The sequence below is a fragment of the Salmo salar genome, chromosome ssa14 (genome assembly GCF_905237065.1).
Source record: "Salmo salar chromosome ssa14, Ssal_v3.1, whole genome shotgun sequence".
In the NCBI taxonomy this organism is placed as follows: Eukaryota; Metazoa; Chordata; class Actinopteri; order Salmoniformes; family Salmonidae; genus Salmo; species Salmo salar.
In genome coordinates this window covers 86,918,949-86,941,314 of record NC_059455.1, presented here as the reverse complement: position 1 = coordinate 86,941,314, position 22,366 = coordinate 86,918,949, and the positions used below count along the sequence as shown (strand labels likewise).

The following is a 22,366-nucleotide window of genomic DNA, read 5'->3' as shown; positions in this document are numbered from 1 at the left end:
GAACACACTCTTGCAATTTCCTTATGGTAAGTCAGATTTATTTCTAACAAAAATAGTCATGGAATTGTAAGCTATACAAAAATAAAATGACCAGAATTCATACTATTGTGCACCTTTACACAAATTGCATCTTGAGAAATCAATTTGTTATTGTAATTACAAGCCACAATTGTATATTTGTCCAGACTCTTACCTTGAATTAATCGACTAATCAATTAATCAATAAAAATAAAATGTGCCGATCATATAGGCCTAAAACAACCACCAAAATTAAATTCATAGTTAAACCAGAGTTTGAATTCATTAAATGTTCCGGTTTGAAAGTTTTGTTCTATTTTTGATTGATTTCAATAGCTCAGATGTTGCAAGTCGATTGTAGTTAGTGACTCCGAGAAAAAGTAGAAGCTGTCCGTAGATATGTCCAGATTGTCCACGGGGCTGTCCAGGGATTCTGACAAACTGGGCGAAGCGGCATCGGAGAGGTGAAGGCAAGAATCCGAGGGGAATACTTGGAAGTCGTGTATTGAGACATCCAGGGCTGGGGGACTACCGCCATTGTCCGGGCCAGTTGCCGACCCGGAGCCTATTGTTGACACGCAGCCTGGAACAGTGGGTGACGGGTTGAGAAAATGTTTCAGATTTTTGTCATTGCTGCTCAGTGGCGAAACTGTATAACTCTGGGCCTCGCCATTGTGCGGACCAACATTCTGGAGCTGCTGGGAAGAACTCAGCGAGTTATGCTGAAAGGAGCAGGCCTCTCTTTCCATAAGGGCCCCGGTCACTGTATTGAGGCTCTGCTCAAACAGCGAGCCATCATCCTCCTCGTCGTTGCTCTGGATTCCGTCCCCGGCGCTCGGTCCTTTCCCTTCGCCATTGTGGTTCTCCTTGCACTGGGTCTGCCTCTTGTGCTTCATCCGGCGGTTCTGGAACCACACTTTGACCTGCCGCTCGGTGAGGTCCAGCAGGGCGGCTATCTCCACCCTTCTCGGTCGGCACAGATACTTGTTGAAGTGGAACTCCTTCTCCAGCTCCAGGAGCTGTGTGTTGGTGTACGCAGTCCTCAGCCGCCGGGAGCTCCCTCCCCCTCCTCCTCCACCTTCTAGAATCTCAGGGGAGTCTGAAACAGCAGCACATAAACCATACGATTAACAAGCATTTCAACATGAGCAACAATTACTTGATAATGCACATATTACGCCCGAATAGACACAAACCACCAGAGAGTAAGTAGCCTATTCCACACAGTGGCTACTTCAGCAAAATGGCCGCTCATTCAGAGCAGCACCCAATGCATCCCTTTACCCACAAATATTATTGCAATATGGACATTGATAAATAAATGCACACTATTAGACTAAGTTCTATAGTGCACCATATGTACCTAATTTCCCCTCAAAATCCAGCCGAGAGAGAAAGCGGTAGTGTAGTCCAGGCCGGTGTAGGCTAGCTGATATACTAATGAATGCCCCAGCTGCCCCGCACCGCAACACTAGTCCATCACTCTTCATTACTGTCACACATCAGAACTCTGGCACTGCTCGGCGAGGGAGGACAGCGTGGAAATCAAATACATCATTTTACATTACTTACCTTTTCCCAAACTTTTAGGAGAAGTAGAGTAAAAATATGTTGATACCAATGCGTAATTGTGAACAGGAAATTGATGTCGAATATGCAACTTGGTAATGACTAGCCTATTACCACTCCTTCAGGTGCTTAGAACGTGCATTCTGCATAAAAATGTCGACACTTTAAATTACCCCATAAAAACCACCCACCTTCCGGGGAGAAGCATACAGGTCCGCTCGTTATGGCTGTCGCCGTGGAAGTCGGCAGGTGATTCTTCTTGGTGGCTTTCTTCTCCCGCATCCAGGGGTATTCCGGGGGTAGGGATGCGGTGGGCAGCGGGATGCAGCCATCCGGGCTGAGTCTGGGCCGGCTGTGCCTCGGGTGGCTTCCCGGGTTGAGGCTGAGAATGGTCTGCTCAAAAGGAGGAGGAATCAGTGTCGAGCGTGAAAGCGTCGATCTCTTGATTGATGAACTTTGAAATGAATCACCGACAGGGGGGAAAGATGTCAGGCACTCAGCAAGCGACGGCTGACTATTGATAAAACCGCTCTCTCGCTCGAATTCGTAATTCATCTCCGCTCACTGCGAGCCGGGGAAAGTTTGCTGCGTGTATTTTTATTTGTCGCGGCTCAATGAGAAAGATAGACTTTTTTCAAATTCAGTGATTACGGCCGTATGCTGAACGAGCTGCTATTAAACTATTGAATTCATGGAGACAAGGTGGAAATTGGAACGAACTGCCTGTCACATGATTACTTCTGCCCAATGACAATTTGGGGTTTAATCAAAAGAAGCCACTGTCTGCTTGATTGATCTAAAAACTCTGGTGAAGAACGCCTCGTCTATGCGGGGAAGGCTGTTTTTATTTACACCTTTGTCTCGTCCCTTAACCCCCCAGTCAACTCCACTAAGCTATAAATGTGTTTTTAGAATGGCCGCCTGCGCGCTGTGACAGGGAAGTAGCTACACTTGCTCGTGCACTCTTCTTTTCTGGTGTTGAGTATGTCAATAGAGAACGCCCCGCGCCACGCAAATCACGCAAATCACGCCAATAGCTAGCTACATGCTATGCCTGCGGTCATTAGCAAAGTTAGCCATTCATGTAGAGTTCAGTCAGGGAAAACACACCCCAAAAACTAATACTGAGAGCTCCTGACAGACAATCCAATGTGTTCCAAAGCGGTAGAGCTAACCATATAGACTGTGTTCAAAGACGTTCTGTTCAATACAAGCATCTATGGGCTATATAGGCAAGGCTCATACATTGATACACACAACTGGGAACTTAGAGTCATACTTATTGAGGCTAATGCTCACTACGATGCCATGTTACTGTCACCCACTTGTGTGCAATACATTCATTACACATGAAGTGAAATATTGTGCATAACACCCAAATACCCAAATAGCCCACACACACACACACACACACATACACACACACACACACACACACACACACACACACACACACACACACACACACACACACACACACACACACACACACACACACACACACACACACACACACACACACACACACACACACACACACACATACACACACACACACACACACACACACACACACACTATACAAGTGGTGTATGTATTAGCAATCGAATTTTATACAATGACACGAACCTAATGCAAAAATATATATATATTTCAAATGTCAAATTCAGCAAATTGTGCATCTGCATACCAATCATGTTCTGCTTCACTTTAGTCCACAATGCTTTGGGAACCGTTACTCGTTCTCTATCTCTATAAAATACAGCACTTACACTACTCTGCATATGTCACTCTGCATAGGTCACTCTGCATAGTACTCCCGGGTTCACTAAAGTAAGGTTGACCGATATTCTAAAAAATGATCTGGTCTGGTCTTTATGCTGCTTCTCTTGCGGGTTTTCCCCGGATATGAGAGGTTTTAGAAGGCGTCTGAGGCCAAGTGTGGTGGGCGGTGGGTGGTGGGTGGACAAGTGCAAGAATGGAGAAAATAATCCTCTTTACATTTGATCCTTTTTTTCTCACACATTCCTAATACCCCTTTGTTCTATTGCACAATATAAACCAAACCTGCCATGGGGATATGTCGTTTTAACGAATACATTGCAGGGAGATTCTGTAGAAGGACATGTGTATCGACTGAGCAGCTCCCACAGTGTTTGGTAATTTGCCCGTCCAGTACAATCTGTGAAAGCCACATTTTGGATGTTTTTTGTCAAACAGCCAGGAAGTAGCTATGTTGTTTTCTTTAGAAACTGGAATAGTGAGTTGGAGAGAGGAGAAAAATAAGTGGTAGGCCTCGCTCAGTTTATTGCTTATATACCAAACAAAGAATCCTGGAAGCCTGCGCGCGATCAATCTTACTTGCTAAAAGGTCTGACAGCTCCGTGCCCTCAGAACACATTTAAGGCTTCTAACTCTCCCCTGGATCAAATGCAGCCAGGAAGCGGCGAGAAACACTGGCCACTCAGATTAGAACACGTTTCTGTTTGCAATCACAGCTTTTCTGTCGCTTAAAGGGTGTTTTAAGACATTAAAAATACAAGGAAAATGTAGCAGATGGGCGATAATGCGCGTGAACGGTGAGTAGGCTAAACCAACATCTCCATTGCATTTTTCTTTCTGGAATTTATTTTTACGTGTTTACAAAACGTCCATATTTTCGTTGGAGCAAACATTTGGGTTTGTTGGAGGTGAGAAGAGTACGCAAAGGACAGGGCTGCTGAGGAGGAGAAGGATGGCTTTTGGGAATTACGCACAGGCTTTGTCTGCAAGGCAAGGAGTGGGTGGCGGCTTTCTGTGAACCCTACTCCGACCTACACACTTTTTTTACAGGGGTATTCTGGGGGAATGATTTAGGACCCCTTTCCCACGGATGGAAATACAATGAACAACAAATCATTTTTTTCAAACCAAAACCTTATTTATGGTGCGTTAAAATTTCCTGCATATGAGTCAAATCAATGCTGTGTGTGTGTGTGTGTGTGTGTGTGTGTGTGTGTGTGTGTGTGTGTGTGTGTGTGTGTGTGTGTGTGTGTGTGTGTGTGTGTGTGTGTGTGTGTGTGTGTGTGTGTGTGTGTGTGTGTGTGTGTGTGTGTGTGTGTGTGTTTTGGTTCCAGAGCTGCTCAGTCTATGCTGACAGACCATGGTTTAATTGTTCTAGGTTCCCCTGCTAACCATATGTCAGGATCATAGAGCTCTTGCCCTATAATATCAGTCATTTTGTCATCGTTCTAAAGGAAATAAATTCGAGTACAGCTTTTGTAAAACTTTTCGATAATCCTGAAATGCATTTGAGGGGAAACTATCAATTTACTAGTAAAGTACGTGTCTTCGATTATTGGTAGGGAAATAGTGCACAATGCATGGTACTGAATGTTGCATCGTGTTCTGCATTATTGGTCTTTATTGGCCTGCTTTATATAATTAATCAATATGCTCATTGAATTATGTTTGAAAATCTAAACTTGAATGTAGTCAAATTAATTCAATAGAAAATACGTGTTATTCTATATGTACGACAGCTTTCTTTTTCAGACATGTGTGAATTCAATTTGGGCGTGCCACAACAAAGGAAACTGAAGTACACATTCCGAAAAGCTAGTCTTCAGAGAGACATACACAAGCTATAATTGTCATACTTATTTTACGTGATTACACAATATTAACAGCTGAGATTATGTTGAATACTTTCTGCTTCTTCTAAACCTCTATAATTATTATTGTGAGCAGCGAATCCCGCGACCCACATAGGCCTATTTAGCTGCATCAGATAGCATATAAATCAAATATTCATATGCTCTGTATTACACCCCCTTCATTAAGTCTCATTTACATAATTTACATTTGTAAATAACTATAATTATGATCTTAACAGGCCATTTTATGCATCCTATAGCGCCATAATACATTTGAAACAGTTCCACCTAAAATCTAGTGATTGAATATAGGCCTATCAGCAAACTTTTTTCCACTAACGGTTTCTCATTTAACCTATTTTATCCTAACAGATACTGCAGAAGATCCTCGTGACACTTTTGTTATTATGGATGTGCCGGTGCGGAGGAGGAACGGGAACAAGGCCACCGCAAGAGCTACCGAGTTGCCCACGCGCTAGAGGAGACAAAACACGAGGCCTACAATGTTTGCGTGATTTATTGTCACTACAAATGAAACATGTTATAGATTATTAATGGTATTACAGATTATGAGATAATAGGGGATACATTTGTTTTCATAACCTCTAAAGTCCTACCAGTTGTTTTCTATCTCACAAATTAGGCTATTTATGGGATATTAAGGTGTTTATTATTACTATTATTATTATTATTATTATTATTATTCCGTCATTATTGTAGTTTGTGCCATTGTGTTCTACGTTCAAATTCCCTCGAAATGAAGGTTGAAAGATACATTTTTATTGAAAATCATTTATGTATTTATCGAACTGGAGCAGGATGGAATGTATGACAGTGAAACAGAAACTTGGTAATATCTCAACAACAAAAAATAATTCTATAACAAAAAATTATAATGTCTGTCCTTCCTTCCAACCTTATTGCATGATTGCGTGATTTACAATCGTAGAGAAATAAAACACCTCCTCGAAGAAAAATAACACCAACATATTATGTGCTGCTGAGAGTCGTCTGTCTGTGGTCTGTCCGTCGTCTGTCTGTGGTCTGTCCGTCGTCTGTCTGCCGTCAGGTAACGGGTAGAGCAGTCTGATTCCAACAACCTTCTCCCCACAAAGAGCACAGGGTGGTTAAATAATACTAAAGTACTCAATATCACGTCAGAACAAAAAGAAATAAAATGTTGAAAATTCAACAGAACACAATTTGGGTAGGTCATAGGCTGGAGCATCCAGACCTTCCTTTTTGTGTGTGTGTGTGTGTGTGTGTCTCAAAAAACCCTGCACATGATTCCTATAAGGATCCTTCCACAAGTGCAACAAAATGCAAAACAATAACACAAAAACATATATTCAACTGCGGATAAATAACAAAAATTCACATTAAAAAGAATACCATAATATTTGATCATATACCCTGTTTGATTTTTGTTTTTAGAAACAAGCTAAAGATTAAATAGGTCTATGCATATGTGCCCCGCGCCTGTCATATCAGATAATGTCTGCGTGGAACAATGACACCATAGCAAATAGACAGAATATTTGAAGCAAAGTGATTACTTTCCTATCCTACTTCACACATTCAACTATATAAAAAAACAAAACCCAAAACAAAGAAAAGGTGGAAGAAGCTACTGAAGAAGAGAAGGAACAAAGCGATGGTAGGTCTGGAGGTATAGGACAATGGGGCGGAGTGATCCGGGGTGCATCCCGGCTACAGATGCGTAAGTTTGGGCGCTTCCTGAATTCTTCCCTGAGAGTAGTGCGGCGTAAGGTCTGTGTACGTCGGGTTCGGATCACACAGTCCGTGATGGTGACTATTGCCCATCGTGATTGCTCCATTGTAGTCCATGTGTGTGGACGGCGGGTGCGAGAGATGGGTCAGGCCGAAAATGGAGGACCCGTTGTTGGGCATCGAATCGATGTAGCCTCCGCTAACATACACAGGGCTGCCCTGCTGCAAGTGCGCCCCATAGCCCCCATTGCCTTGGAGAGGATGCGCGTCATACTCGGGCGTGGGCGAGCGGCCAGTCCCGGAATACCTCTTCTGAGAGGGCGGGCAGTTGTTTAGGGAGCTGTTCAAGGGAGGGGGATATGACGTGGGCATACCGTATGCATTATGAGAGGGCTTATTGTAAGACGTTGGCGACTGGGACTCATAGGGGACACTGTTAACCAGAGAATGCATAGAGTTGAGGTATCCTCCACCCCCACTACTGGGAGATGGACCGAGGGGGCTCCGAGGGGACTGTCCCCCGGGAGAGGGCATCATGCCGCACCCTTTCTGATCCTTTTTGTACTTCATCCTGCGGTTCTGGAACCAGATCTTAATCTGCCTCTCCGTGAGGTTGAGCAGGTTGGCCATCTCGACCCTGCGGGGTCTGCAGAGGTAACGGTTGAAGTGGAACTCCTTCTCCAGTTCCACCAGTTGTGCGCTGGTATAAGCCGTCCGGGCTCTTTTCGACGCGGCTGACCCGCCCGGAGGGCTCTTGTCTCCTTGGCAACTCTCAACTGCGCGGAAGAGGAAAAGGAAGACAGTCAATCAGTAACCAACCCCAGCAGCAAGCACAAGACCCACACAGTGACAAGATACATATAGCTGATAACACACGTCTCTCCACATGGATCGACTCAAATACACATATCATTAAGAGTTCTACAAATGCAGATAAAACAGAGATGTCCCAGTAGACTGTGGATGTTACTAATTTAGGCCGGCTCTTAAGTGTTAGCTATGCTTTACGTAAAAGCCAAATTAAAGTGGTTATCGTTGTGTGCGCGCGCGCGTGCGTGTGTGAAAAAACGAAAGATTGGATAGGGTTTTAGGACCACATCCACACACAGCCGTGCTGTGCATTATAATACCTCCTATATCCCACTGGAGCTGTATTCAAACATCTGTATTCCTCAAGGCGCATGAGCTAAACCTCGCCTTGCCTTCTCCTATGAGTCTCATCATGCTGAATGGCTGGGGCTCGGCCGCTGCACAGCAAGGTGTTGGTCTAGTTACCGTTTGTGGCATGTTGCCAACACCTAATAAATTGTGCTTCTAGCTACTGTACAGCCAGAGGCTGAGCGAGAGGAATGCAGAATGTCATCATGTTCCTTCTGGGCACACACATCTGTTGAAAGTTTAGTTTAGATTTACATTTGGTTGAGTTGTCAACTAACTTGAATTCAACATGAAATCAACCAAAAATGTTGATTTAGGTTCAAAGTTGGATGAAAAAAATACAAAATTATCTTATGTTTTTGCATAACCAAAAAGTTTTCCACATTGATTCAATGAGAATCACATTTAAATTGTTGGTTGAAATGATGTGGGGAAAAAACTTTGATTGAACCAGTTTTTGCCCAGTTAGATTTGTTTTAGAAATGGGGAGAGAAATGTTTTCAGAATCTCAGTTTCAGAAACGAGGCTACTATACCACTGCTTCCTGGACCCCAGGACCCCAGGAAGAGTAGAGCTTTTGTATTGTTTTATTTTACCTATATTTAACTAGGCAAGTCAGTTAAGAACAAGTTCTTATTTTCCATGCCTTGTTCAGGGGCAGAACTGCCTTGTTCAGGGGCAGAACTGCCTTGTTCAGGGGTAGAACTGCCTTGTTCAGGGGTAGAACTGCCTTGTTCAGGGGCAGAACTGCCTTGTTCAGGGGTAGAACTGCCTTGTTCAGGGGTAGAACTGCCTTGTTCAGGGGCAGAACCTTTCGGTTACTAGTCCAACCTTTCGGTTACTAGTCCAACGCTCTAACCACTAGGCTACCTGCCGCCCCATACTGCTTTAGCTTTAGCAGTATGGGGATCCTAATAAAACACTTTTAAAAGGTAGGAAACATGCTATAATCATTCTATAATCCAAATAATCATAATTTTCCAAATAAAACATTTAGTAATTATACTGTTTCAAACATGAGCTACTGCTGTAATTGGAATTATTATCATATGGTTGAGGGTTCTGTGAATTATTGGCATATGGTTGAGGGTTCTGTGAATTATTGGCATATGGTTGAGGGTTCTGTGAATTATTGGCATATGGTTGAGGGTTCTGTGAATTATTGGCATATGGTTGAGGGTTCTGTGAATTATTGGCATATGGTTGAGGGTTCTGTGAATGATTGGCATATGGTTGATGGTTCTGTGAATTATTGACATATGGTTGAGGGTTCTGTGAATTATTGGCATATGGTTGAGGGTTCTGTGAATTATTGGCATATGGTTGAGGGTTCTGTGAATTATTGGCATATGGTTGATGGTTCTGTGAATTATTGACATATGGTTGAGGGTTCTGTGAATTATTGGCATATGGTTGAGGGTTCTGTGAATTATTGGTATATGGTTGAGGGTTCTGTGAATTATTGGCATATGGTTGAGGGTTCTGTGAATTATATTCATACCTGTGCGTAAAAAGCAAGCTATAGAAGACTTCTATTCAATCAGCTTTAGCTGATTTCTGCCCAGCGTCTGTTTTGACGTGTCAGAGCTGGAACTACGTTAGAGCGGCTCCTGACATTAAACCTAGAGCAGATATTGCCATTCGCTGCACTGGAGTTCTCATGAACAGAAATTCCATGCAGCCTTGTTTACACGTTCCACCACAGGAATGTGAGATGTAATCTACACCTCCATTATGATGATAGAAATATTATTTTGTTTAATGATTTGTCTTTTTGAGCGTCAATATTTCTATACAGCCTAGATTTTCTGTTTCTGAACTTCTAACTCGAGTGGGGCGGGTGTGGCTTCGTGACAATGATCGCAAGAGCAGCTGCTCACCAATTTGACTACTCCAATGCAGATCTACCTCTGACACCGCCAAAACACAAATCCGGTATGAGGGTGTCTTCTAAAACCGGTAAACGCTCGATCTGATTGAATCTGGGCCTAGGGTTTGAAAAGGTCCCTTTGGCATTCATTTGGCAGACATCCTGACAGACTCCTGATAAATGTGATTCACTAGATCTTCTAGAAGCCTGGATGCCCCACTTATTTAACTTCTCACCAAATATATTCCCAAAAGGTGGACATAAATAGGCCTACTATAGCCTATGGAGACAATATGATTTGGTAAGGCCATGGGAATTTTAGCGTCTTTGAACTTTGGGTTACATGTTGGTAAACAACTTCCTCCCCATCCCCTGGCTCTTCCTGTAATCAAAACAATGGAACAAATTGGAACAGCTGTTTTTGCGTGTTTGTTTTTTGTCCTGCACACAACGTTGTGTGATCCGGGCCAATATGTGATGTTTATTCTAGCATCAAGTCAACGCTAGAGCATACGGACAACAAATGGTGCACGAAGCAAGGCCTAAAACTATGAGGAATGCATCACAATGGAGTATTTCTAATGAACAGGACTACATCATAATATATAACAAAGGATGCGTTAAATATCAACATATTGAGATAAAGTTGGAGTATGCGTAATAGGCCTCTGGAATGCATAATGATGGAAGAACCATATGACATCACAGGAGTGGATGCGTAATAGGACTAGATTAGGATAGATAATAAATAATACATCACAATGGTAGAACGATACTTCGTTCAGTTGTGAGTCAAAAGTTTGAGAATATAAATGTATGCAGCATAATCAAACCTTTTATTGTAACCTTGCTTGGTTCTTCTGTTTACGCATGAATAATGAGGTGTATTTTATCACGTGTTTCATCAGCAGTGGGGGTCTAGGTCATATACCTGAGCTGGAGCTACTGGTTTTAGGCTTCTGGTTCTGACGGGACTCTTTCATCCATGGGAAGATGTGCTTCCGGGTGGTGGAGGTCGGCGAGCCGTGTACGGAGCCATTTGAGTCGGCTTGACTGGAGCCGTTGCTCTTGTTCTGGTTGAGAGAACCAGGGGACTGTGACTGAGGAGGCGGTGGCGGGACAGACACCGACACCTGTGGTTGATTGCTGTCGGTGAGGACGGGTGGCTGCGCCGCCTGGATGGCCGTACTCATATCGCAGCTCTCTGCTATCTCTCCCGACTTCTGCAGGGCGACCGAGCCGTCTGGGGACTGCAGGGAGCAGGCGGGTCGATGGTACTCACTTTCCACATGAGAGACCCGGGGATATTGGACCTGATTGGCGTCATAACTGAAGCCATTTGCGCTTTGATACGGGTAGCCACTGTAAATTGCGGAGCTGTCGTAGTAGGTTGCCTTTTGCATCTCGCCGTTTCCCAATATTTATTTCAGAAACTGACAGGGTCTTGACACCCTTGTAGAATAACATTGGCACCCCTTGGTCACGTGACGCCTCTCCGCCAATGGCCTCCTCGGGTGAACCTAGGGTTACAAGAAGCACCGTGAGGAGAAGAAATGGTGGCGATCCATCTTACTTTTCAATACAGGGCTGACACCAGATACTATGGAGGCAAGATAGGGACAACAGTTCTCTGGCTATTATCGTTTACCTTCTGTTAACAATACAGGGCACAAAAGCATGCACAAACCTCATATCACCACCTGCACTTACGGCACACCAACTGTATCAAAATAAATACTTTTACAAAAGCATATACTCAATTGTGCCATATTAATAATGATGCCAAAATTAAATGAGAAAAGACAGTTTAACAGGTTAGTTATAGAACACAAAACGATTAGCCTACGTTGTGTACTAGGTCTGAAGGCTGTTATAATTAGGTTGTCCTCAGGGTTTATTATATTACATGTAATATTGTTATTTGTTAGCTAAAATGCACCTAAAAAAATACACCTCAAATCTCCCGTAGGCCTAATCGTTGGACGGAATAGGCGGGCCAGCCCTCAACGCGGTGTGCTATAGTCTACCCCAGTCCAACCACCTGGCAGAAATCTCTGTCTGGGCTAAAAGCATAAACAACCACATTCCCCAGTTTTTGCTGCATATTTTTGTAGAACCAAGATGGATGACAGGGCCAGGAGGAAACCTGAAAAACCGGGCGGGCATCCGCGCATCTCCATGACCACGACGTGAACTTTACCTCACAGGCCTATAATAATGGCTCCTGTCGCTGCTGTCGACGCGGGCGCCCGTCCCGGTGATGTATGGGGGTCAGTAGCTGGTGGGATGCAGAAAGCGGGCCGATGAACAGCTAGGCTATGGCTCGATCAGGCACACAGAGATCCGGGATATAGCCTAGAACTATAGGGTTACTAGCCTAGTACATGGCTACTCAAGGAAGAAGCCTAGCTATTGTGTCTACAATGAGTAGGACTGCCCAACCACTGCTAGCAGTCTACTGACTGAGGTTGGCAAACTGGGGTCATATCCAACGAGAAGTTATTGAAATACTATCCAATTGAATTGATAGGTATTTATTTTAGATATCCGATGTGGGCAAATGGGTACAATACACAAGTTTGTAAAATAAAACGGTTGGGTTTTCGTTAGAGGGATTTCAGGCTTAATTTATGAAGCCTTGTAGTCGTAATAAAGTAAGAACACTATTGACACAGCCGCTCTAAAGGGACCCTAATGGACATGATGTTAAAAATCAAACAAACAAAGAAAAGATTAAACGTAGACGAGTCATTTGATGCAGCAGTATCAATTATCAAACTATTTCAAGTCTGAAGCTAATTTCATAGCTAATGGCGACTGGGACAGGTTAATAGGCAGGTTCATGTAGGCTATTGTGGAAACTTAAATGAAAATATGAACATATTGTATAGCATAGTTATGGCAGTCCAAAAGACAGTTCATTCAAATAAATTACTGAATTTATTCATGATAAAACGGTGAAAGTGGAGAAGGTTTGTGATGTATGATATTAATTATATTTCTATTCAAAATAAATATATTACTACTCTATTAGGCTGTTACAATGTAGTACTAACTGTGGGCAATAATAATAATAGTGATATTAATAAATCAATCGTATCAATCATATACCTATAAGATATTTTAAAATAATAGAAAATGGATAGATAATTAGTTAACTACCGCTCGTTACAGACAATGCACCACGACAAACAAAAACTGTCTGAAAACCAGGCCCTCCTGCCCTCAACACACAGTAGAATGAAAATTAATTTTACGTCCCATCACATCTGCTCTTAATAAAGCCATGATCTGGAAAACCTATCACAACGCTTTTTGATGCATTTCCAAAAGAAATAATCCGGTACAAAAAAGAAATGGTACTCGTGCACGTACTTGTACACATAGTCACAGGGCAGAAAAGGGCAGAAAAGAGAAGACAGAGAGAAGACAAGAGAGAAGACAGACTCGAGCCTTCTAATGCTCAACCCCCCGCTCCGCGCGCGAGAGAAATCTGTCTGTCTGTGTTGTGTGTGAACTCTTCCTGAACTGAGATGTAAGTCATACAGTGATAAATCACCGCGCGACACAAACTCTGCCATTTACAACCGAGAGAGATTTCTGGCCTGCTTACCTTTTCCTCTGACGACGAATGCAGAGCACAACGCAATATTTCTCATTCAACGACAAAATCGATCAGAACAGTAGTCCAGAGAAAAAGTTTAGCTGGGGTAGAATCAGCAGGACCAGCCTGCACCTAGCTCATACAGGACTCATCGGCCACAACAAAAAAGGGAAGAGGCGAGTGGCTCTGTGTGTAGAAGAAACGAACTCCCTTTTTTTCTGTTCGACGTCGATGGGTTAACCGAGATTACGAAAGCAGGCGCGAGGACTTGGGTCGCCCAGATAAGCGCTCTCTGCCTTCGCGGTTGAACTCATCACATGCTAGAGCAGTGCCCTCATACCAATATTAAACCTAGGCTATGCTGGACTATGTGTACAAGTACGTGCACAAGTACCATGCAGACATCACCAGACCAGTGAACTCCCCCAAAACATAGCGTCACCATAGACAAGAACAATTATGCAAATGACCTAGCGCCTTGAACACAGAAAGCCACTTCAAATCGTGTGGCTCTCCTCCCCCACGTGATGAAGTAGTATGGGGGAAAAATAGCATTACAAAAACCACGAACACCCATCCCCTAAAGTGTTTTCTGGCATTTGTTGTTATTTATTCCACACAGAATCGAATAACATAAGTACAGAGATGTACGCAGCACAGCAGATGACAACGGCACATTTCCATTACTATGAGAGGGATAAAAAGCGTCATTAATCATTTACCAACATTGTAGCATTTTATACAGCCTATCAAGCTTTTTGTTTACGAATGGTGCTGGGAGTTTTGGTTATTTTCGTTGCAATATTCCACCAATTTCAAAGTTCCTAGGATGGAATAGGTATGTTTCCTGGAATGATATAAAAATAAATAAACGATGCGTTAATGAACTGGGGACGCCGCAGATCAAAGCCGTGGTTGGGATGAACCAAGGGAAAGACCCCCCATCAGGCTCTTGGTGAGAAAAATGGAAAGAAGTTACACCTCCAAAAGGGAAACAGAGGAGGGAGACGAGAGAAACCCGGGAGAGAGAAACCGGGGGAGAGAAACCGGGGAGAGAGAAACAGGGGGAGAAAGAAACCGAGAGCATGGGGAATCCCTCTGCATGTGAATGGTGACGTTTGCGGCCAAGGCAAAAAATATTTATGTCCTCTTGCATCTCTAGGCAGTAAACACGTCTTGAACACTGCTTCTCTTGTCGTCTGAGGCCGCAGGATGGATGGATGGAAGGAAGGACAGAGTCAGCCACACAGTAAAAAGATATAGAATAGAACATTCGGACGGCGTGGGAGGGTGAGTGGGACAAACATTCACGTGTGAGGATATTTTTTAGCAAACATTGCCTTTCTTTTTCAAAGCAGAATAATGACTTGGTATAATTCTTTTCTCCTTTGTGTTTTGCCGAAATGCTGAGTGGTGATTTCCATTAATGTGGGCCCTAACTACGAGGCTAGATGTCATGGAGATAGTGGGAACAGAAGGCAGATTGATATTAATACAAAACGGACGAATACAACCCATCAAACATTGTTGGGCTTTTTGGCAGTAGCATTTTGCTAAGTTTACAGCAAGTTAAGCGTTCTCTATAGCCTACCCCTAGGCTGATGGTTTTCAGAGATAGGATTTATTTTTAAAGGAGCAAGGCACCGCTCCAAGAGGTGCGATTCCCCCCATCGTTTTTATAGTGACAAATTAGACTCCAAAAGACATGTGGAAGAGAACGAATTATTGCTCTCAGGCGTTTCATATCACCACAACAAGCTGTAGGAAGTATAAGCTACAGGCTATGGATGTGTGTGTATGCTACACGCATGTGTGTGAGGGCGCTGGAAAAGGCGTCTATGTTCTACTTATTACAATTGAATAAGGATATGACAATCAAGCATTTGTAACATAAATCGATAAGGACATAATATGGACTTACCGGTGGCAGGGCAGGATCTCGTGAAGACTGTAGGATGGATGGGATTTATTTAGGCAGAATTCTGAAAGAAAAATGTAAATGAACGTTACTAGAGCCAACCTGTTTTTTCCTTAATAAACCTATAGGTCCAGTATTACACCTAACATTTAAATGCGTATCATTATCAATAAGAACAATATGTATGCTATAGTAGCTTCCTATCATATTTTACAAGATAGTAATTAATTAAATTAAGTAACAATCCATCAATTTATGGATATTTGGACAATGCTAATTAATTTTGAACAATAAATTCCTACAACATTAACCGACAAAATAAGTCACGCAAATTGATCAAATGTAGTAGAATTGTGATATGTCCCGCAAATGTAGCCGCTATATTCAAATCGCCGATATATTGTGTCATATTGTAATCATATTTGTTCGTTTTGCAACAAAGTTAGTTAATGTTCTTTAAATAAGACATATCATCCACATTATCAGAAATAACCAAATTTTGGCTAGTAATAAAAATAACACATCTTAAAACCAACAATCAGATCAACGTTCAAATATATTTTTTACAAATTACAAAACTATCCTGAAAACAATAAAGTAGCTTGCACTATTGTACAGCTTCTCTATTTTGGGGTGTATTTTTCTCCACCATTGGAATTGGATCGAATAGTCATTAGCTCTCGAGCAACGGCTGCCCCATGTCCCCGCGCCCATAAATCACACTCCAGCGCCATGACCTCAGCGCGGCCGCGCGGTCCTGGATGGCACTCCGTCTTCCATTATATCCTCGTTTCCCTGGCGGAGCTGCACAACCGCACAGCTTTTCTTAACTTTTTATGGACCTCAGTTTGATTTATCCTTTCCCGAGAAAACCCATGTATAACACCACAAATGAATGTATTTAATAGGGAAAGGAATTACACCTCCGAGCTGGACGTCATGACTGCTTTCACCTCCTCTGTTTTTTTCTTCTTCTCACCAACAGACGTTCAAATGGCTGGGTTTATTTGAAAAACGGATATGTAGGCCAACTGCTAGCTGATGTATCTGGCTGTGGCTGCATAACCTGCACACGGTTCTCTAGCTGCACAAATAGCGAGTCTCTGTAGCCTAGCAGAGGATTCTTAGGATTCTGATCAAAATGAAACTGGGGAAAAATTGTAATTATATTTCTTTGGGGGGGGGGGTAATATTTAAAACACCAGTGTAGTTAGGCTACACCATGGGATGGGGAATTGTTATATGGGCTTGGAAACTAAGCTCAAATGTTCCCACGGTATAGTGAAGGAAATATCAGTGAAGTTATGTTTGATGTAATTCATTTCAGTAGCCAAAAACTTGAATATCGATGCTCTTTAAAGATGTTACAGTCTTAGTTTTCCAGCCAGGCAAAACCATGGAGTCTTTTTTTCTTACTGACCTCTGCTTCTCGCGGCAATAACTCACGACAGTAATGAACAATCGGCGGAAATACCTCAAAATAAAATCCATCCTCCCGAAGCACGAGCTCTGACTCTGTCCGCGAGGAAAAACATATCCGTCCGTGACAGCAGTATAATACCGTCCACAAAAACCAAGAACATCTTTCTCTCCTCTCTCCTTCTTGCTTCCTCTCGTTGGCAAATGTCTAGAAAGCCCCGTCTCCACTCACGGAAAGTGGGGTGACGCGCGCAATCGTTGTATGGCCAGACCGGGGCTCCGGTTTTTTCTTCGTGCCATAACACTGTATTATGCGCCCTGCTCACGTGACACAACGTCAACTTAAATCCCTTTTATTTGAGCCTGTGAATCATTAATGGAGGCAGTCATTGCCCCTGAGGAGAAACGGATCACTTTGGAGGGAGGATAAAGAGGGTGGATGACACTGCAATGTATCTGGCAAAGGGACGTATCTCTCGCAATGCCACTCTACATTCACACAACTCGCCCGATTCCAAAGCGTGTGTGTTCGGTAGGTTTTGGAGGCTTTCGAGTGGCGCAGCGGTCTAAGGCACTGCCACTCAGTTCTAGAAGTTTCACTACAGACCTTGGTTCGATCCCGGGCTGCCTCACAACCGGCCGGGATCGGGAGTCTCAAGGGGCCGCGCACAATTGGCCCAGCGTCGTCCGGGTTAAGGAGGGTTTGGCCGGGATAGGCCATCATTGTAAAATATTAATTTGTTCTTAACTGACTTGCATAGGTAAATGAAGGCTAAATATCTTTAGTGCCCATTTAAGTAAACAGAGAGTGCTCATCCCGATGCAATATACTGTGATCATTGGCCAGCGAGCCTTGAGCCACTGGCAGAGCAAGGGAAGCGTTTGCCCGCTGCGGTGTGACTGCGAGATACAGACAGGTCTTTACGGGTGGCGGATGGATCACTCAACACCTGAGTCACCCCTTACTATTTTATTGAGAGATAAGGCTGGGGCTATTATGTGCAGAGTGTGCAGAGGCCCTCATCGTCACCCCACATCCCGAGCTATAGTCTACAACCACTCACTCACACATTCAGACAATAGCCTACATGCTGGCGGACCAATGGAAATCAAATGTCTTATAGTTAGTTACCTGTCCGAATGTTGAGTGTGAGCCCCGGTACCCGGGAGGTGTGAGTGCGTGTCAGTCAGTCAGTCAGTCAGTGCTGAGCTGAGAGGGCATAGTGCATGCGGGAGCTCATTGAACTGAATATTTCCCCCCCTGGTCAGTGCAGGGACCCTCCATTCATCCTGCAGCTCTTATGCATTCCCTACGGCCAGTTGAGTAATGCTGGAAATTATAGGTTCGCACAGAGGGCATACTCAATTCCCAGTATGGGGAGGGGCAACTAGCCTACTCTTATGAGATGAGGGCCAACGACAATAGACATCTTTGAAATATATATTCTATTGCAATCCATAATAGGTCCACAACTTAAGTTATGAATGTATTGTGGCCCACTACATGATATCGTTTAGCCTTCCCGGGCATTGCCTAAACCTTGACCGGAAGAGCAGCCCTTCTCTCCGCACCGTTTGGCGCTTGATTTCCGTCAACACTGAGCAGCGGGCGGGGAAATGTTCCTCCACCATAACTATTAATCACGCCAAGCGGACATGGACCGCATCCCACTCCCACATCACAGCACCCTTTGTCTTCTCAAACTACAACTTGAGCCGGTTAAACTTTTAAAACCCGAACAGGAGGGGACAATCTCTTATCAGTTTACATTTCAGACCACTTTATGGATGATTGGGAGTGAGGAGGCTATGAATTTATGATTTATGTTGGATTAGAATTAAGGGTGAATCAGATTTGATTCGCATTAATTCATTTTCTAGTTTTTGTGAAGTCATTTATACTCCTTTTTAGAGTTTGGCCTGTACTTTGGGATACATTTTAGTGATACAGAAATGTGATTCATATCTTTCTCTGTTCTTCTAGTTCGGACAGATTTGCATACCACTCCACCAGCGCCGAGAGCACGTGCATTGCAACACCGGAGAGCGTCTGGGGATGAGCTGACTGTGGACGGAAAACAGACCGTTTCTCCCACGCCACCTTTCGCCACCGCACTGAACTTTTCCCTGACCCAAACCGAGGCCCGGAAAGTCGAGTGTGAAGTTATTTTGCTTCAAAAACAAGGGGAGGATGGAGACTACATAACCAATAAGAGATATACCTTCCTTCAGCTGGGAACGTTTTGGATCCTTGTTTTTAACGGGCTCTTGTTGGTTTCAGCAGTTGATTAGCCTATTTCTTGGTTTGTATGTATACATATATTAAAGTTAGTAACATAAAGCTGGTAACCTAAATCCAACTTCCAACATTTACCGGCCTTGAGCGGTAGACTTGGGCCGTAGACAGTCCTCTCCACACCGCTCCGTCATTGGATGTTCGCCAGACTGCGATGCATCTCTCCACAATGTTGACATTTGAAGCTCTTAACAGCGAGCCTTGGGTTACCGATACACTCTGCAGAAGATAACTCTTTCTCAGAGGTTTACATCGGACAACATCAAGGCTAATGCGAAATTCAACGCCCTAAACTGGTTTGGCGTGCAGCTAAAACAGAGAAGCCTCGGTGGATCTCGCTATACACTCCATAACCGACTGACTTCTGTTGTGGTGGTTTGTTTCAGTATGTGCTGTAGAAATAAAATTGTAGTGGTAATAATGTTGAATTTTGGTTGTCATATTTTTTCATGCATTTCCATTGTAACGTTTGATAGTTTATCGTTATATATATTTAGTGTAGTAAATAACTAATTATATATAGCGAAGAACAAAATACAAAACGTCTTAATTTGACCTCAGAGCAATAATAATACTGGAAAATAATAATAATAATAATAATAATAATACACATTATGTATGGCACATTTCATTGAATTAGTTCTGGGAAGCTTTACCTCAAACTAATACATACCGCTCAAAGCTATTTTCAATGTATTTATATGCCTATCATTCTTAAAACGTATATTGCATGCTACATGAATCTTCCATACCAGCCTATAGCCAGCCAGTCTTTCGTGGAGAGGATGAAGATCTGTTAATGTTTAACTGAGTTCCTGATTGTTCTTTGTGTCTTCTCTGTTTGAGGCGCCCTCTCAGCAATGTGGACAACTCATTCATGCCCAATAGCCTACTGATATTTGCCTTCTAAAATTGTGCATGTGGCTTAGCTACACGACGAGACATAGGTTAAAATGCACATAAATTATTAATTTTAAAAAGTACTTTTTTGTACAAAATATTTAGAAAACAGTCATCTTTACCTAATTAAAACTGAATACAGCTTTTCAAACAACTGTTTTTACCAAAATCTAACAATCCTTGCAATTCAATAAAACGCAGTTTTATTCATACCATTACGAACAAATGCGTTTTTGTATCAAGAAAATACAATTTTAAGTCTATGTGACAGAACATGCTGTGTGTGAATAAACATGGTAACTCTTCCTCGCTCAGGGTCATTGGGTCGCTGTAAGGTAAGGTATATAGTGATCACGTATGTCCACTGCCAATATACACTTGGGTCGAGTTAATTGCATTGTTTCTTTACAATTACCTTATTTATGCTCAATTAGCGAAGTGGCATATCTGTGCTCAACAGCCTTGAATGTAAGCCACAGGTCATGAGCGCACAAGTAGTCACACTGCATCTCTTTGTCAATCTCAGCAGTATTATAACAACGGGGTATCGCTACATCTTTTATCCGTTTATTTTACAGTATTATATGAGTTCTCTCAACGTTTATGCCACGTTGCAATTCCATATCCGCCTCCTCGGTGTTTTTGAGTATTTTTAGGGTACATTTGCGCATAAATACGATTATATGGAAAAGCACAGATGCTATAGAGAAGTTTGTACTTTTCCACATGCTGAAGCGCCTAGTGTATAACCTCTAGTCCAACTCGACCGCCTAGGTGTGCGCCTTAAACACGAGCTGAATGCCCTATTCTACCATAACAACTACCTGTAGTCTATTTCCATTGAACAGCCACATCTTCATATTCAGATTCCAGGTAACCATTTAGAAATTGATAGTTTTAAAGTCAGCCGATGACTACATGGCGGTTACGGTTACGCATTTTGGCCACAAGGAACCAGTCGCCTAGCAGAGGAGTCTAACCCACAGAGCTGCGGGTTAACATGAGGTTGGTGTTGGTATTGGTGAGCAAGAAAGCCTTATAACAAAAGAGCAGCTGAATATACACAATTCTAAATCAATTTCAACCAAATATCAATGACCTGGACAGTTACATTGCTCTAAAACTTGGAAACAGCAATGGAAAGCACAAATTATTCAGGAAAGAAAATGTCAAAGTCTACTCACAATCAGACATGACGGCCTCTATCCAGCAGGGAAAAGGTGGTAAGGAGCGAGAATCTAGCAGAGGGAAATATTTGATTCGTGCTCCGCGGTGGATCACTTCAAATGAGAATTCTGCCGATTTTCATATCTATTTCTGACCCGAGGGCATTCATTATTGAATAAGTCACGTGAGCAAGCATATTAACATTTTAGTACATTGGGAGTGACCTCTATTCGGGGTTTAAATGAGCTCAAATGTCTAATTTAACCATCTCGAAATCGTGAGAGACTGTGTAAAACATGTGCCAATCATCCAAAATGCCAATTTCTCAACTCCACCTCTGCGCCATGTGCTGGCACAGAAGAGGCCTAGACTAAGTTGGCAAGATAATTTTTTGTAATTTAATTTGTTTCCTTAATACATTAAATGTAATTGCACTTGTATCCACTTAAAGCTCAGAGGGAGATGTAGATGTACGAAGATGTAGCCCTATCATGTATTCCTTTCCGGCTGTGCCCAATGCCATTTGATAAGAAAACACTCATTCTACATGCTATAACATTCCACTCAAGCCTACATTATATAATGCCACATAGTCATGGCTTCTGTGTATCAAGGATGGACCATGGATGCTTGTAAAGTCGAATCCCTAGATTAAACGTACTTCTGATGGAAAACAATATTACGGCCTTGAATAACTGGTTATTAATTTCGTTCACATATCCCACTCGCAAATCACTGTTAGAGGTCCCATAATTATAACAGACTACCTTTAATTTACTAGAATAATGTAGATCATTTGGAAGGGTAAACTAGGTCATTGATATTATGGCTACAATAAATGCAATATGTTGCTTTCTCTAATAGGTCTAAGCGTGGTCTATCTCAATCCTTCCTTTTGCACACACGATCTGACAGACGTGTTTGTGTGACGAATAGCAGCTTAGACGACTTTGAGTAAATTAGCAGCACGGTTGCACACCTACACGTAATTTTGTTTCTGCAAAACAAAAGAAAAAGCCACGGAGGTCTGGACATTGTGTGTGTCGTAAGGTCAGGGGTCACGCGGAGTGCTCCGAGTCGA

General features: G+C 42.8%; 2 protein-coding genes and 2 long non-coding RNA genes across 11 annotated transcripts in view; 2 read left to right on the top strand and 2 right to left on the bottom strand.

The window, feature by feature from the left end:
* Nucleotides 1-299: 299 nt before the first annotated feature.
* Nucleotides 300-2,315, bottom strand: hoxa2aa (homeobox protein HoxA2aa). Its single transcript, NM_001130854.1, is given in 2 exon segments — nt 300-1,117; nt 1,779-2,315. Coding segments are annotated over 2 exon segments (1,134 nt in total). The 5' UTR covers nt 2,143-2,315; the 3' UTR covers nt 300-347.
* Nucleotides 2,316-3,314: 999 nt separating this feature from the next.
* LOC106570518 (uncharacterized) lies at nt 3,315-6,219 on the top strand. Its single transcript, XR_001320690.2, has 2 exons — nt 3,315-4,513; nt 5,595-6,219. It is a non-coding gene; the product is annotated as an uncharacterized lncRNA (long non-coding RNA).
* hoxa3a (homeobox A3a) overlaps nt 5,983-22,366 on the bottom strand; it is a 27,022-nt gene continuing 10,638 nt past the window's right edge. For 2 of the 8 annotated variants that reach the window (XM_045693626.1, XM_014142927.2), the window contains exons 2-4: nt 15,507-15,567; nt 10,913-11,501; nt 5,983-7,729 (exon numbers count right to left, since the gene is read on the bottom strand). In XM_045693626.1, coding sequence (XP_045549582.1) covers nt 6,933-7,729; nt 10,913-11,384 — 1,269 coding nt within the window. In that variant the 5' untranslated portion in view covers nt 11,385-11,501; nt 15,507-15,567 and the 3' untranslated portion in view covers nt 5,983-6,932. 8 annotated transcript variants of the gene reach the window in all.
* LOC106570520 (uncharacterized) lies at nt 14,196-19,643 on the top strand. The gene is made up of 2 exons (XR_001320692.2): nt 14,196-14,875; nt 18,907-19,643. It is a non-coding gene; the product is annotated as an uncharacterized lncRNA (long non-coding RNA).